The following is a 13,775-nucleotide window of genomic DNA, read 5'->3' on the forward strand; positions in this document are numbered from 1 at the left end:
TTTCCTATATATAGTATGTAACTGGAGTAAAATGTCCCTGTTATTGCAACAACAAAATATTTCTAACACATTTTTTATTACAATTAATTTTAGTATCCTTTACAACAAATTCAGTGTCAATGTTCAACAAAATTATAAGTACTTAAAGGGTCAATTGTGTATCATAAACATACACATTTCTAGAAAATCATAAATTAACATCCAATTCTCCATCTCTCTCTCTCTCTCTCTCATCCCCCTCTGCTCTAGGAGTATTTGCTCCATATATCTAGTAAGGATTTAGTCACAATAATGTCACCACAGTCTTCTGGAAGCTGAAAAAAATATCACAAGAATGCATGAACTACTATTTTATTAGACAAATACAAAAATATTTTTATTTTCTAACCGTAGTATTGTAATTTTACAGGAAATCATACTTATTGATAAATAGAATGTAATACATGTATATATGTGATGAAAATTATCATCCTGGTTCAGAAACCAAATAACATACCTCCAGCAAATATTGAACCATTTCATCTTTACTTTTCATGCTAAATGTCTGAAAAATGGCGACTGCTACAAACACAACTATACCATGGGCTCCTCCTATCACTTTATCCCAGATCCTAAAGGGGGAAAAATAAAGTTAAGTGTTGTGACATTTATACATCTAATGTGTAATCATTCATAGTTAAAGGGGTATGTACATTGTATATTCATATTAATCTAAAATGTACCAATTCAAGCAAATAAAACTTGTGGATGGATGATGTTCTCAAATGAATATTTATTCTGGTATACTGTATACAAGGTTATTTTTGCCCTTTTTCTCTTCTACACATGCCAACAGTTTTGAATTTGCTCAGACACAATTGTGTTAAAAGAGAGATAATTTTTAGACATCTGAATTCGTTCAGTCTTAAATTTGCCTGCTGATAAAAATAAAACGGTGGCAAATATTTCCCTGTGTAAGTAAATACTAGATGCTGTCATTAGACAGTAATACCCGCACCAAGCGTTTGCCCCTAAATAACACTGTTTTGTACCAGTTTAATTAAAAATGAAGGCCACATGCAAGCTTCGGTAATATATTTAAAAATTATAATTTTCATAACTGAAGGATGAGATCCCTTCCCATATGATGGATTTTAGATTTGCTTCTGTGTGCCTACATGTACATCATCGTATGCTTAGATTTAGAGAAGGGGTGGGAGTGAGGGGTCCAGACCCCCCCCCCCCATGAAAATTCATTTATATCAATTGCAAAATTACCAAATATACACCTTGGACCCCAATGCTCTTACAGACATGTAAACGTTCTAACCCATTGTTAGGTAACATTATTTGGGGGGTAAATATTTAATTAATATTTAATATACTTTATTATTTATCTCAACAGGAAGTATACATCATTATATGCAGGTGTCCTGCACGACCTTAAAGCTGTTATTTACCTAATAAAATAGTGCAAGTGGATTTGAAGAATAGGTCATAAAAATACATGCATGTTACAAATAACTGATCTTTGTCTGAAGTTACGTACACAACACAGGTCTGCAGGTCTCATTAGCGGGTACTAGTTTTACACAGCTCTTCGATTAGATGGGTTCACGCGTATACATACATGTGTGTGTTTTCCATATGCAGAAAAGGATTAGTTAAGATCAGCTAAAGGAATTCATTATTGTGTTTTAATTGGATTATCATTAATATGATGTTGACCAATTTAGGTAAGCATAATACATGTAGTAGCAGTAGCACAATATAATGAGATGCCATCATGCCAGCATACATAAGTTCTACTTTCACTTTCTAAATGTGATCTTCCTTTGACAGCATACTGTATCATCATCTTTTAATATTTAAATAAGCTTATCGTCGTTACCTATCCTATTGCATTTGTAAAGTTTCTGTCATTTTAGTTGCAAATGTTATTTTTTTCATTTGTCAGACTTGCACTATTGAGTTGACCCCATACTGACCCTGACATATAAACAATTTCTTATTAGATTTGTGTATTAAATGTAAGTGTAGACACTTATCAATTTTATATGAGTTATAATAGGAAGGAAGGAGTATTTCTTTCTCAATGTATTATAATGCATCATCAAATGGTGTAAAGTGCATTAATGACCCCCAGGTGTTGTCTTTAACCCCCCCCCCCTTATGAAATAGGAAATGATGATACACTGTATATTTTGTTAACTTCTGAGATCTGAGATCCTCATCCCTAAACCATATATATAATTTATTCTTGCTCTTTGTGTCATTGCGCATAAAATTGTATATAGAGTATGCCCCTTTGGAGACACCCTGACATTCTAGAACTAGAAATAATAAAGTATTTTATCTTATTCATATGTTACAGTAGTGATTGATCCATGTAGGTAATTCCTAGCCTAATGATGTCACTGCTTTGTTAAGGAGACTTTACAATTGCCCCAAATAGGCGAATACACATGCATATAACATTTTGTTTATAAATCCTAAAATTTGAATTAAGCAATTTCCAAAATGTTAATGTGCATTAGGAGAGAAAAAGCAATCAAGAAATGATTTAAAATTTGCTACTGTACACATGTAAGAATGTATTAAGAAGACTGAATCTTTAGAACCAGGTTAGATTGGGAGGGGGGGGGAGTGAATGTGGAGTATAAACATTTATAATTTGAATCATTTATTGTTTATTAATTTTAACTTGTCAGTGAATATTAGTTATTGATCCCAAGGTAGAACTATGACCTCTGATCATATTTCAATAGATCATTTGTCAGTTATGCAAGGTGTAATGTAATTTTTTTTCAGAATAACATTTTTTACCAGTTTATAAAAGTTTTTAGACACCCAAATTATATTTTGATTTTAATAGATCATTCGACAATTAAGGGGGGGGGGGGGAAACAGTTTATATTTGAGTTTGTTTGGGGGTGGGGGTTCCAAGTCATATATTTGACAATTTTTTAATGTAATTTAAGATAAGACTAAGCCTACTACAGTCATGAACATGAATAGTATAGAACAAAACACAAACTAATACATGTATATATACATAGGAAATATTACAAAACATAGATGATTGTTCTATATCTGGGTTCTTAAATTGAATCATATATCATGTACATATTATATTATTGTTTCTTTGTTCAAGGCATTTCAGATGGTATGTAGGTCATGATCCCAAGTGCTCTTCCTGAAATTATCAAATATCATAAAAACCATTGAGATCCCCACCTTATCCCAAAGATATTATTCCTCCTTAGGTCATGGCACATCAGATCATTATGGCATGTAAGTCATGACCCTAAGGGGTCATCCTGACCCCTTTAGAATCAGAAATTGTCAATTATCTTTAAATTATTGATGTTTGATGATCCTATCTCTATTTAACCTTTATCATTAAGTCTCCCGAATGAAATTTGGAGACTTATTGTTTTTGTACGGTTCTTAATACATGTATTGTTATTCTTCGTCTTCTTCTTTTTCTTCTTTCCCGCTATGAACTTGTTTCTCAGAGATGGCTGAATGATTTTTCTCATTTTGGGTTGTGGGGGGGGGGGGGTGTCAAAAGGGTGTGGGGTCTAACATTGAACCTTGTAGGAAGAATCGTAGACTCTATTGTAAATGGTAACTTGAAAACGGACAAAGATAATAATATAGGGTTTTCATAATCATATATTGACTGTTACTGGCAATATATAGGGTTTATTAGATCTGCCCCTGGGGTCATCCCCACCCCCCAGGAATTTGAAATTACCATATATCTCAGAACCTGTTATAATCATGACCCCTAAACCATATATATTCATGTTTCTGATGTCAAGGGGCATCAAATGTTATGTAGGTCAAGGGCCCTGTGGATGGTCCTGATCCCCTCAAACAGCAAGTCCCTTAATATCTTCAAATCAGTTCAGATCCCCACCCTTACACCATATATATTCTTGTTCCTTGTGTCAAGGGGCATCAAACGGTATGTAGGTCATGGGCCCCGGGGGTGGTCATGACCCCCCTCAAACAGGAAGGGCACGAATATCTCGAAAATGGTTGAGATCCCCACCCAATAACCATATATATTCTTGATCCTTGAATGGCATCAAAAGGTATGTAGGTAATGGGACTCAGGGTTAAATTTTATTTTTCAATACCGTAATGCACATCTATGAGTTCCTATCATATCCCAAGATATGATGTGTCTATCCATTAAATCATTAAAGGATTTCTAGGATCTTTGTTTTTTTGAAGTGATAAACGTCAGTTTTCTGCTACTTTTTGACCCCCTGGATGAAATTTAAATTTTTAAAACCTTACTGCACATCTATAGAACAGTCCCAATCATATCCCAAGATATGATGTGTCTATCCATTAAATCATAATAGGAGCTCTTGGATCTATGTTTTTTTTAAGTGATAAATGTCAATTTTCTGCTACTATTTGACTCCCTGGATGAAATTTAAATTTTTAAAACCTTATTGCACATCTATAGGACAGCCCCAATTATATCCCAAGAGATGACGTAGCTACTCCAAAAGTTGTAAGAGGAGTTCTGGGAACCATACTTTTTTTGCAAAAAAAACGTCAATTTTTGTTCCCCACTGATTCCCTTAATAAAAAAAAAAATTCTGGAACATGATCACACCTCAAAATGACACCTCCAATTATATTCTAGAAGATCATTTGGCTACTGCCAAAAAAAAATGACGTTTTTGAAACCGGTTTTTTTGTAAAAAAAAAAAAAAAAACCCGTCATTTTTCAGCCATTAAATGACCCCCAGGACAAAATTGAAAATTCCGAAACCTTATTGCGCATCTATAGGATACTCTAAAAAATATTCCAAAAGATGATTTGTCTACTGTTGAAAATGTAGGAGGAGTTCGAGGAAGAAGGTTTTTTGTGAAAAAACATCATTTTTTACCAATTATTTGACCCCCAGGACTGGCAGAGAATTTTTGAAACCTTTTTACAAAACAACATGATACCCCAAATCAAACTCCAAGAGTTCAGTTTGCTGATTTGTAAGATGTAAGAGCAGTTTGAGAAAGTAAAATGTGACAGACAGACGGACGGACGGACGGATGGACGGACGGAACAGAGTAACAACAATATACCCGAACTTTCTTTAGAAAGTGTTGGTATAATTAGGTATGTCAACATACATAGGAACTTATTCTCATTCATATCACAACATTAATAAACAAGAGGCCCATTAGCCACATCGCTCACCTGAGGAACAGTAGGTATGATAAAATCAGCTTAATGGAGTCATAGTACAAACTATCTGGAAAATGTACAATAATACATGTAGATCCTGTATAAATTAAATCCATTTTTCCCATTGGATATTCTTATGTTTATAATCTTTAGTCCCTTTTCTAACAAGATGATTTGATAGTCGTATTACATGTTGAGTACTGCAGTTTTCAAAAAGATCCTTAACGATTGTTTATACATGTATACGGGATATAAAGCTATATCAAACTCTGAACCTTCTTGTGAGGCCCAAGAATTGTTATGGGGCCAAAGTCTTAACAATTATAAAGAATCATCTGGCTGATTAGTTTCTGAGAAGAAGATTTTTAAAGATTTACTCTATATACTCCTATGTAAATCTTCGACCCCCCATTGTGCCCCACCCTACCCCCGGGGATCATGATTTTCACAACTTTGAATCTACACTACCTGAGGATGCTTCCACACAAGTTTCAGCTTTCCTGGCTGATTAGTTTTTGAGAAGATTTTTAAAGACTAGGTAAAACTTCGACCCCTCCCCCCATTGTTGCCCCACCCTACACCCGGGGGTCATGATTTTCACATCTTTGAATCTACACCACCTGAGGATGCTTCCACACATGTTTCAGCTTTCCTAGTTGATCAGTTTTTGAGAAGATTTTTAAAGATTTACTCTATATATTCCTTTCAGCTCAGGTGAGCTAAAAAGTAGAGAACATGCAAGTTATATATCAGACCTTTATATATGTACAAGTAAATCTTAAATTAGGTATAATATCGGGTATCTCTAGAAAAGCTACGCACTTGACCAAAACAAACATACAAAAATACAAAGCGACCAAAAAAACCCAAAAAAAAACAAAAAAAAAAACAAAAACAAATAAAAAACAAAACAAAAAAGAAACAAAACTACAGACACATAAATAACGCCCGCACTGGTTGGAACATAAAGTACGTTTGGACTCGACTAAGTATCACACATTTCAAAAGAAAAAAAATTGAATTGATTACTACAATATGTATATAGAATACAATTTGATTTTATGAAATGTATCTAAATTTTGAGCATTGCGAACATTTGTTATATTTTCCTAAAAACTGCATTATTCTGTATCTAATTAAAAATGACTGGTAAAAGTTTTCAGTGAATGTTAAAATTATAAACTTACAGAAAATGCAATTTTCCTTGTCTGGCGGTCGATTTTTCTGGTATCCGTATACCCTCCCGGAATCAACTGCGCCAACCCTCCCGTTACCGCTACTATACACAGGAACAATGCTATCCGTGTCATTGTTAGAAATACGCCCGTAACACTCGCAGTGACTTCCTTGAATACAACGTTTAAACACAATTTTTCACTTAAAAGCCGTTCTTTATTTGCAAGTCATCATTTGTTAAAATGATGCGAACGTGAAAAAAAAAAATCAGATTTGCATATAATTGATATTAATTATACTAATTCATTGTAAGCAAATTTTAGTTAAAACCTAAAAAAAAAAAAAATAACATGAAGTGTATACTTTTTATGTAATGCAGATTACACATTGACATTTGAGAATTCCGTGACTAACGTCTTATTGTAATAGTGTGACAATGACAGCATGTTTACGTGCGCCCTTGAAAATAAAAATAATTTTTTTTTTACAGCTATAACGAAAACTCCAGAATTTTTTTTTCATTCAATTTCAAATTCACTTTTACCGATCGAAAATAATATAATAACAGACAGCAATCACAGTCACGTGACACTCAAATCAATGTCAAAAACAACTCGGATATTTTACGTGTGGGAAAATCCGGATGACGTGTAAACTGATAGGAAATGCGTGAAACCTCCCGTATGATCAAATTTTGTATATTTCTTTTAACTTGCCCTAATCAAAAGTAAACCATCTTTTTGAGTCACAGTGTAACTTAAAAAATGTCACTCATCGTCTCTGAAATAGATTTAAATTAAAAGTTTTATATTCTGAATGGTATTTTAAAATCATTGAGCGATGACCCGGGAACCAAGATGTTGCCCTTACATGTGTCACAAGTCGAACTTACTTGAGAACATGAATTATATAATTATATATATATATATATATATATATATATATATATATATATATATATATATATATATATATATATATATATATATATATATATATATATATATATATATATATATATATATATATATATATATATATATATATATATATATATATATATATATATATATATATATATATATATATATATATCATGTACGACATTTATAAATTTCATGATTTATCATGAAAGAACTATATATGATATGAGTTAAATCTGGCCCCCATAATTCGCCATTTTTTAAAGTGTTACGGGTACAATAAAATGTCATATAAAATGTTATATTTTAGAAGAGTTCATATAAAATATAGTTTTCACCTATTTATTTGTTTTATTTGCAGTCACTGTCAGTATATGACGTCAGGAGTGACGCTATTTCTATAATTCAATCAAAATCAGCCAAAAATTAACATTTTTCATATCGTTTTTTGAATGGGAAATATAGAGCGCATGCTTGAACAAGGAAAAATTTTTTGTCACTTATTAGCCTTGTCTAGATACATCTCTGATTAAAATATTTCGTTTGTTCAAGCATGCGCTCTATGTTTTCTGAAAGAAAAATTGCTTGAAAACAAGCTGTTTTATGCTAAAAATGCAAAAATGGCGGGAAAAGGTTGTTTTTATGATGTCATATTTTTAAATTGTGGGCAGTAATATCAATATGAACATTATGTAAAAACATCACATATATATCTTTACAAAGAAAACAAAGAATTACAGTAAAATGATGATGTTCATTTTAGGGGGCCATTTTAGGCCCATATCGTATATAGTCCTTTATCATCAAAATTTCACTAATTTATCATAAATTTTATTGCTATAAAAAACTTCGATTTGAACATTTTTACATTAAGTGCAAAGAGTTCGTTAAAATGTACATACTTCATGTATACTGGATGTAAGAAACACAAACCAAATCAGTAAGATCAGATAACAATAATTTTATTGCAAAAAATAACAATACAATTCTTATAAGATCGATGTAATAATTTCAGAGATGCGGCCCTCCCGTCTATGTCAGGGGGTCCGCCAGAGTTTTCCTGGTCTGTATGTCCTGGACCTCGGTTGGAGTTCCGGAGAAATGTTGGTAAATTGTGACGTGAACGTAGCGTCCATAGCCAATACGTATCTGCGATTAATATAGGGACAAAACGGTTAAAATGCAATTGAATGCATGTAATTTATACAGAAGAATTTTGGTTTGTTGTATATATGTATTTGTTGAAAACATTCAAAAGAGCTTGAGTTTTGAGCTCCCAATTTGTTATTGCATGCCTTTGGTTTGCTTTTTATCTTTGCTTTTTTAAAAGATATATACCAAATACATTTTATTTAAGTCTTATATAAATGGTCCTTCAATAATTAAAAAAAAAGTTCATACCGTTGCATTCAGAACGTCTACATATATATACTTATGAAACAGGTACGAATATAAATTAGCGAAGCTTAACTTCATGTACAGTGTTTATAGTATATGGGACCGACAGCACACATACCTTGACCTGGTACACAGCGCCTACCGCCACTCTTTCCCGGTACAGGAATGGTTGAAATTCATTTACAGTTATGTACATGGAGTTCAATCTACTCACAATGTCACTCTTCAACTGAAGATATAGATATAGATATATGTATTGTACACATGTCAAAAACCAATGATGGGCTCAAAATAGAACCATTTTAACAAGAGCTTGGACTTTGGGTAGTTGTGTCAAACGGCAATGTCACGTAGGCCTGTCTATTTCATTGTAGGCCACTCAGCCATGGCTCTTTGAAATCAACACGATTTGTCTGGCGTCTGAGCTAAGACAACGCATTCGCTGTATATTTCGTTTGAAACCAGCATTATTCCTAACTTGTTTTGACGCAAACAATAGATAGTTACGATCTACTGAAAGTCCAAGGCCTTGTTAAAATGGTTCTATCATGTAAGTCGGCAGCTCACTAAAATACTTGGAGACAATGCCAGGGAACACACGACATTTATTGCTCATTTACATACTAACTACTGTTATGTTTGCCTCTTGCTAATTTTCACTAATAACATACACGCCTTAGATTTAAAATTTAAGTTTTAAGCATCTGTACAGTAATTATTTAATGCTTAAAAATTATATATTAACCTAATCGGAAAACCTATTTTAATTATTTTGAACATAGAAATCTTTTATGTGGTTAAATCGATTAAGAATGTTAACATACAGATAATACGACTTGCATGGGGTAAGGGTCAATAGGTCTGGTTTCGGTCCATCCGCCGGGAATCAACTGAGCGAATGCCCCCGACACCGCTATTACACAGCACACGAAAGTAACCCTAATAGACATGCTGTAGGCAGCAGTGATGTACAGGTATGCAGTGTGCTTTGAAATGTTTCCTTCTTTTATACAAAATTGTGCAAAAAGGAAAAAGTCTCATTACGCTTGTTTTGCAAAATGTTAATTGTTTAGTTCAAATAAAAAAACAAAACCGCACGGCCGTCATGCAGTCACGTTTGCATGTTTTGTATTTAACAATTTATCTTTAAAAATACTTTGGTGCATTTAGTCTTGAAGTGAAAAACATGGTTTTCCGAAAATTCGCCACTACAGGTACACAGCCCAACGGTATTGTCCATAGATTTTTACCATACATTTACATAACTACATATGTGGTTCATACTTGTAAATCCATCAATCTATGAGGCACCGTTTTAATATTTTTGAGGTATTTTCAAAAAATAAATATTTGATATCAATAATTCGAATTATTGATATCAAAAAATAATTCTTGATATCAAAAAATCTATTTTGCGATATCAGAAAATCATTTTTGATATCACAAATTCGAATTCTTGATATCAAAAAATTATTTCCTGATATTACAAAATAGATTTTTTGACATCAAGAATTAAAGTTGATTTTTTTTATATAAAAAAAATCGAATTCTTGATATCAGAAAATCATTTTTTGATATAAAAAATCGAATTCTTGATATCAGAAAATCATTTTTTGATATAAAAAAATCATTTGTATTTTCTGATATCAGAAAATCGATTTTTTGATATCAGAAAATAAAACCTACATAAAATTACTATCAACTTAATGAATGCTTCCTGTGATGCAGCTTTTGGAATTTGTAAGAAATTGTGTTTCAAACCTGTAGATGCATGTTAAGCTAGAATAATAATGTATGCCTAATTCTAGACCTGATTTCATTTTGGCAAGGGTATACACATATACAATGATTAGCACTGCTTTCTTTGTGATTCGCTGTGAATATTGAATGGAATTCCTTAAAACATGATGGCGTCGCATAATATAAAGGAATTATACTGGCGTACAGTTAGCGCTTTCCATACATAAGATCAGAATGATAAAAAAACACTTAATAAATTTTTACATTAAATAAATATTCAAACAAAAAACAACAAATATTAAAATGCAAATCGGGCTCTGTAGTTCTGCAATTTAATTTTGGGTCAAGGGAGTATTAATTAAATACGTGAAATTTATTCGCCATTTTATTTGAATTTCCGATATCAGAAAATATAATTCTTGATATAAAAAAATCAGTTTGAGTTTCTGATATAAAAAAATCATTTTCTGATATCAAAAAAACGAATTTCTTATATCAGAAAATGATTTTTTGATATCACAAAAACGATTTTTTGATATAAAAATGGATCGTATTTTCTGATATCAAGAATTCGAATTCTTGATATAAAAAAAACCATTTTTTGATATAAAAAATTCGAATTCTTGATATCAAAAAATCATTTTCTGATATTAGAAAATACCTCAAAAATATTAAAACGGCGCCCCATATCAATCCTTAAGAAAGTTAATCATGTACTCGTTCTACTAGTAAATTTGCATCCCCTCCAAACAACCCAACACATTTATTATTGAAACCACATATTTTTTAGGGCAAATCTCAATTGGGCCGAAATCGGTGTTATAAGTTTACTCGGGGAATATATAGGATGGGAAGGAGCCGTCTTAAATACTGTTAAACATAATCTTTACCATATACCGTACCGTTTTTTTAACCAATCATTTTTTCGCATTAAATTAATATATATATATATATATTTGATGAACAAAACAAAAACTGATATACTATAACATGCATATTTAAGAAGCGCTCATTATTGCCATCGAAGTACTTTTTTTTATAAAGTTCATGTATATGGAATTAAAAAAAAAAAAATTTTTAGATTTAGTATTTGAATGCCCGCGATTTAAATTTTACATTCCATCATTAAATCGCTTCATGGAATAATAAATTGTTCATAGAAATCATTAACAAATGACTTTTTTTCTATTTTTATTGACAATGGTCAGCAACAAAGGTTGTGATACAGAAATTATAGACTGGTCCTCCTTATATGTACATTGGTTCACTCAAGGGGATCATTATATGTTTTGCCGACCTCGATGTCCAAAATCTCGACCGGTCCGTTTAAATGGTCGAAAAGATTGGCGTGAATAAATCGTCCAAAGCCAATATGTACCTAGTAACAAAAATAGCAACAGTTTGTTAATTATTTTGAGAAAATATATGATAGCTTTTCAATTAAAATGTGTAAATCTGGTTTGGATATTTTTTCGTTATTTCATATTATTTGTCATAGTATATGATCTTAGTTTTGGCCATTTAGTGTCCTTTTGACATACATGTATTTTAATTCTAGCAATGAAAATATGCATATTTTAAAATGGTGCCATACTCTTGTCCCCTGCATGCAAAATAAGTTATATCATGTAGACATAATTCTCTTGCATGTTGACATATTTTTCTTAAATTGCATGTTGACATAATTTATCTTGCATGTAGGGGGCAAAAACTATGCCACTATTATAATGCCCACTGAAGGTAGTCATAATGCATATACTGATGCTAAGATTATAAGTAGTCATTATGCTTATTTTTATTGCTAAAATTGATAATTGTCAATACAAATACACATTATGACTGCCTAAAGTAGTAATGATGTATATTTTTATCGCTAAATTAAGATATGCATGTCAAAGGACACAAACCCTAAAGTGCCTCGTCAGATAGAATTTATTACATGTACAGTACCTTGACTAAATAGCCAGTCCCTGCAGCGACCCGTGACCGGTACAGTATAGGTCTGAAGTCGGTGGGTATGAGGTTCATGGAGTACAACCTACCCATAATTTCATATCTTACCTGAAATTAAACAACGTTTGAAATGGACTGTTAAGTGAAGTATTGTCAACATTTTAGAATTAATATACGTGTGTTTTTCCTATATTTGCACATCTTTTTTCTTAATTCTTATGAAATTAATTTTAGTTGATTTTTTAAAACGCCAAATATTTGAATTGCATCATACAGAATATACGACTTGTAAAGTCCGTTGATCTACGGGTCTTGTTTCGCCCCATCCACCTGGTATGGATTGTGCCAAAGCCCCCGATACCGCCAACACACAGCAAACCAGACTTAACAAACCCATGGTCTTCTCTGAATATGATTCAATTTTGGCAATGTTTTCTACTTAAATACGCGAACCAATTCAATCGAAGATTGAATGCGATGTTTCGAAATGTTAATCGCTTGTTTTTTGGTCTAAAAATTCATAAAAAACGTGACCTATGTCATGTTCACGGCATGTTTCAAAAAATAGAAACACAAAAAAAGCAACAACAAAAAAAAATATAAAAAAAATTAATAATATAAAACCGTCTATTACTGGTATAACTTTTTCGTGCTAACGCACTGTTTTCTACCTTTAACAAGATATTGGATGTTTTAATGTTGATGAAACAGGTCACTTTAAAGTTATATTAATTACTTTAAAAAGCAAATATGGTCACCCATTTATGATTCATAAGTTCACTAAACTTGTTTAAAAATACTTTCTGTCATGAAAGCGAACAAGTTCATTACAAGGTAGCCATGTATGTGACTGGGTAATTCATGAGGAAATAGCAAACGTTACATTAAAAACATAGGTTTTCTGTTAAATAGTTTCTGATGTTCACCATTTTTAGTGGTCTGATAGTTTGTATGATTGTCTAGTATAACGAACATTCTGAGTGTATTGCATAATTCTTCTTCCCTACCGGTACCCCTAAATTTTAAAACAATTGTCGTTTTAGCTGCTAAATAGCTGCTAAATAGATCTCGAGAAAATTTGATAAAAGATTTTTTTGTTAAAGGACGAACCCGATTCGTGATCAAAGACAAGTCTTTTTAAATTGATTTCTTCACCAATTGTTAAACCATCTTGATCAATCTTTATAAAACTCAAAAGTCTATAGTTTTTTTTTTCTTTAAAGCTACGCAGCAAATTTCAAATCAATTTGCTAAACGATAACGGAAAAAAGTATGGAAAACGAAGATGAGACAGAATGACTGACAGACAGCGACAAAGACTATAGTCACCTTCAGTTTCAGTCATTTGTCAAATAAGTGAAAAAAAATTTGCAGTTGTGAGATATAAAAAAAAA

The 13,775-nt window shown here is 32.0% G+C and overlaps 2 protein-coding genes across 3 annotated transcripts in view; both read right to left on the reverse strand.

The window, feature by feature from the left end:
* Positions 1-12,914, reverse strand: part of LOC128182691 (uncharacterized) — a 29,679-nt gene extending 16,765 nt beyond the window's left edge. The window contains exons 1-2 of one of the 2 annotated variants that reach the window (XR_008243454.1): positions 12,656-12,914; positions 12,381-12,489 (exon numbers count right to left, since the gene is read on the reverse strand). Coding sequence is in view for 1 of the 2 variants with exons in the window: in XM_052851408.1 (XP_052707368.1) it covers positions 12,656-12,778 (123 nt within the window). In the remaining variant the exon portion in view is untranslated. Of the gene's footprint in view, positions 1-12,380; positions 12,490-12,655 lie in introns of those variants that run through there. The other variant, XM_052851408.1, reaches the window with a different exon arrangement.
* Positions 8,312-9,656, reverse strand: LOC128182693 (cystatin-A-like). The gene is made up of 3 exons (XM_052851410.1): positions 9,513-9,656; positions 8,807-8,917; positions 8,312-8,439 (listed from the first exon to the last, which is right to left on the reverse strand). The coding sequence occupies exons 1-3, from the start codon at positions 9,636-9,638 to the stop codon at positions 8,323-8,325; spliced, it is 354 nt and encodes a 117-aa protein (XP_052707370.1). The 5' UTR covers positions 9,639-9,656; the 3' UTR covers positions 8,312-8,322.
* Positions 12,915-13,775: the final 861 nt, after the last annotated feature.

This window comes from Crassostrea angulata, chromosome 5 (genome assembly GCF_025612915.1).
Source record: "Crassostrea angulata isolate pt1a10 chromosome 5, ASM2561291v2, whole genome shotgun sequence".
Taxonomy (NCBI): Eukaryota; Metazoa; Mollusca; class Bivalvia; order Ostreida; family Ostreidae; genus Magallana; species Magallana angulata.

Excerpts from the sequence above, each read along its gene's own strand:
- LOC128182693 (XM_052851410.1), bottom strand. The coding sequence starts at position 9,638 with ATGTCTATTAGGGTTACTTTCGTGTGCTGTGTAATAGCGGTGTCGGGG. Across the intron at positions 8,918-9,512 it reads CCATGCAAGTCGTATTATCT|TTGAAGAGTGACATTGTGAG; the intron begins GTATGTTAACAT and ends CTATATCTTCAG. Across the intron at positions 8,440-8,806 it reads GCGCTGTGTACCAGGTCAAG|ATACGTATTGGCTATGGACG; the intron begins GTATGTGTGCTG and ends TATTAATCGCAG.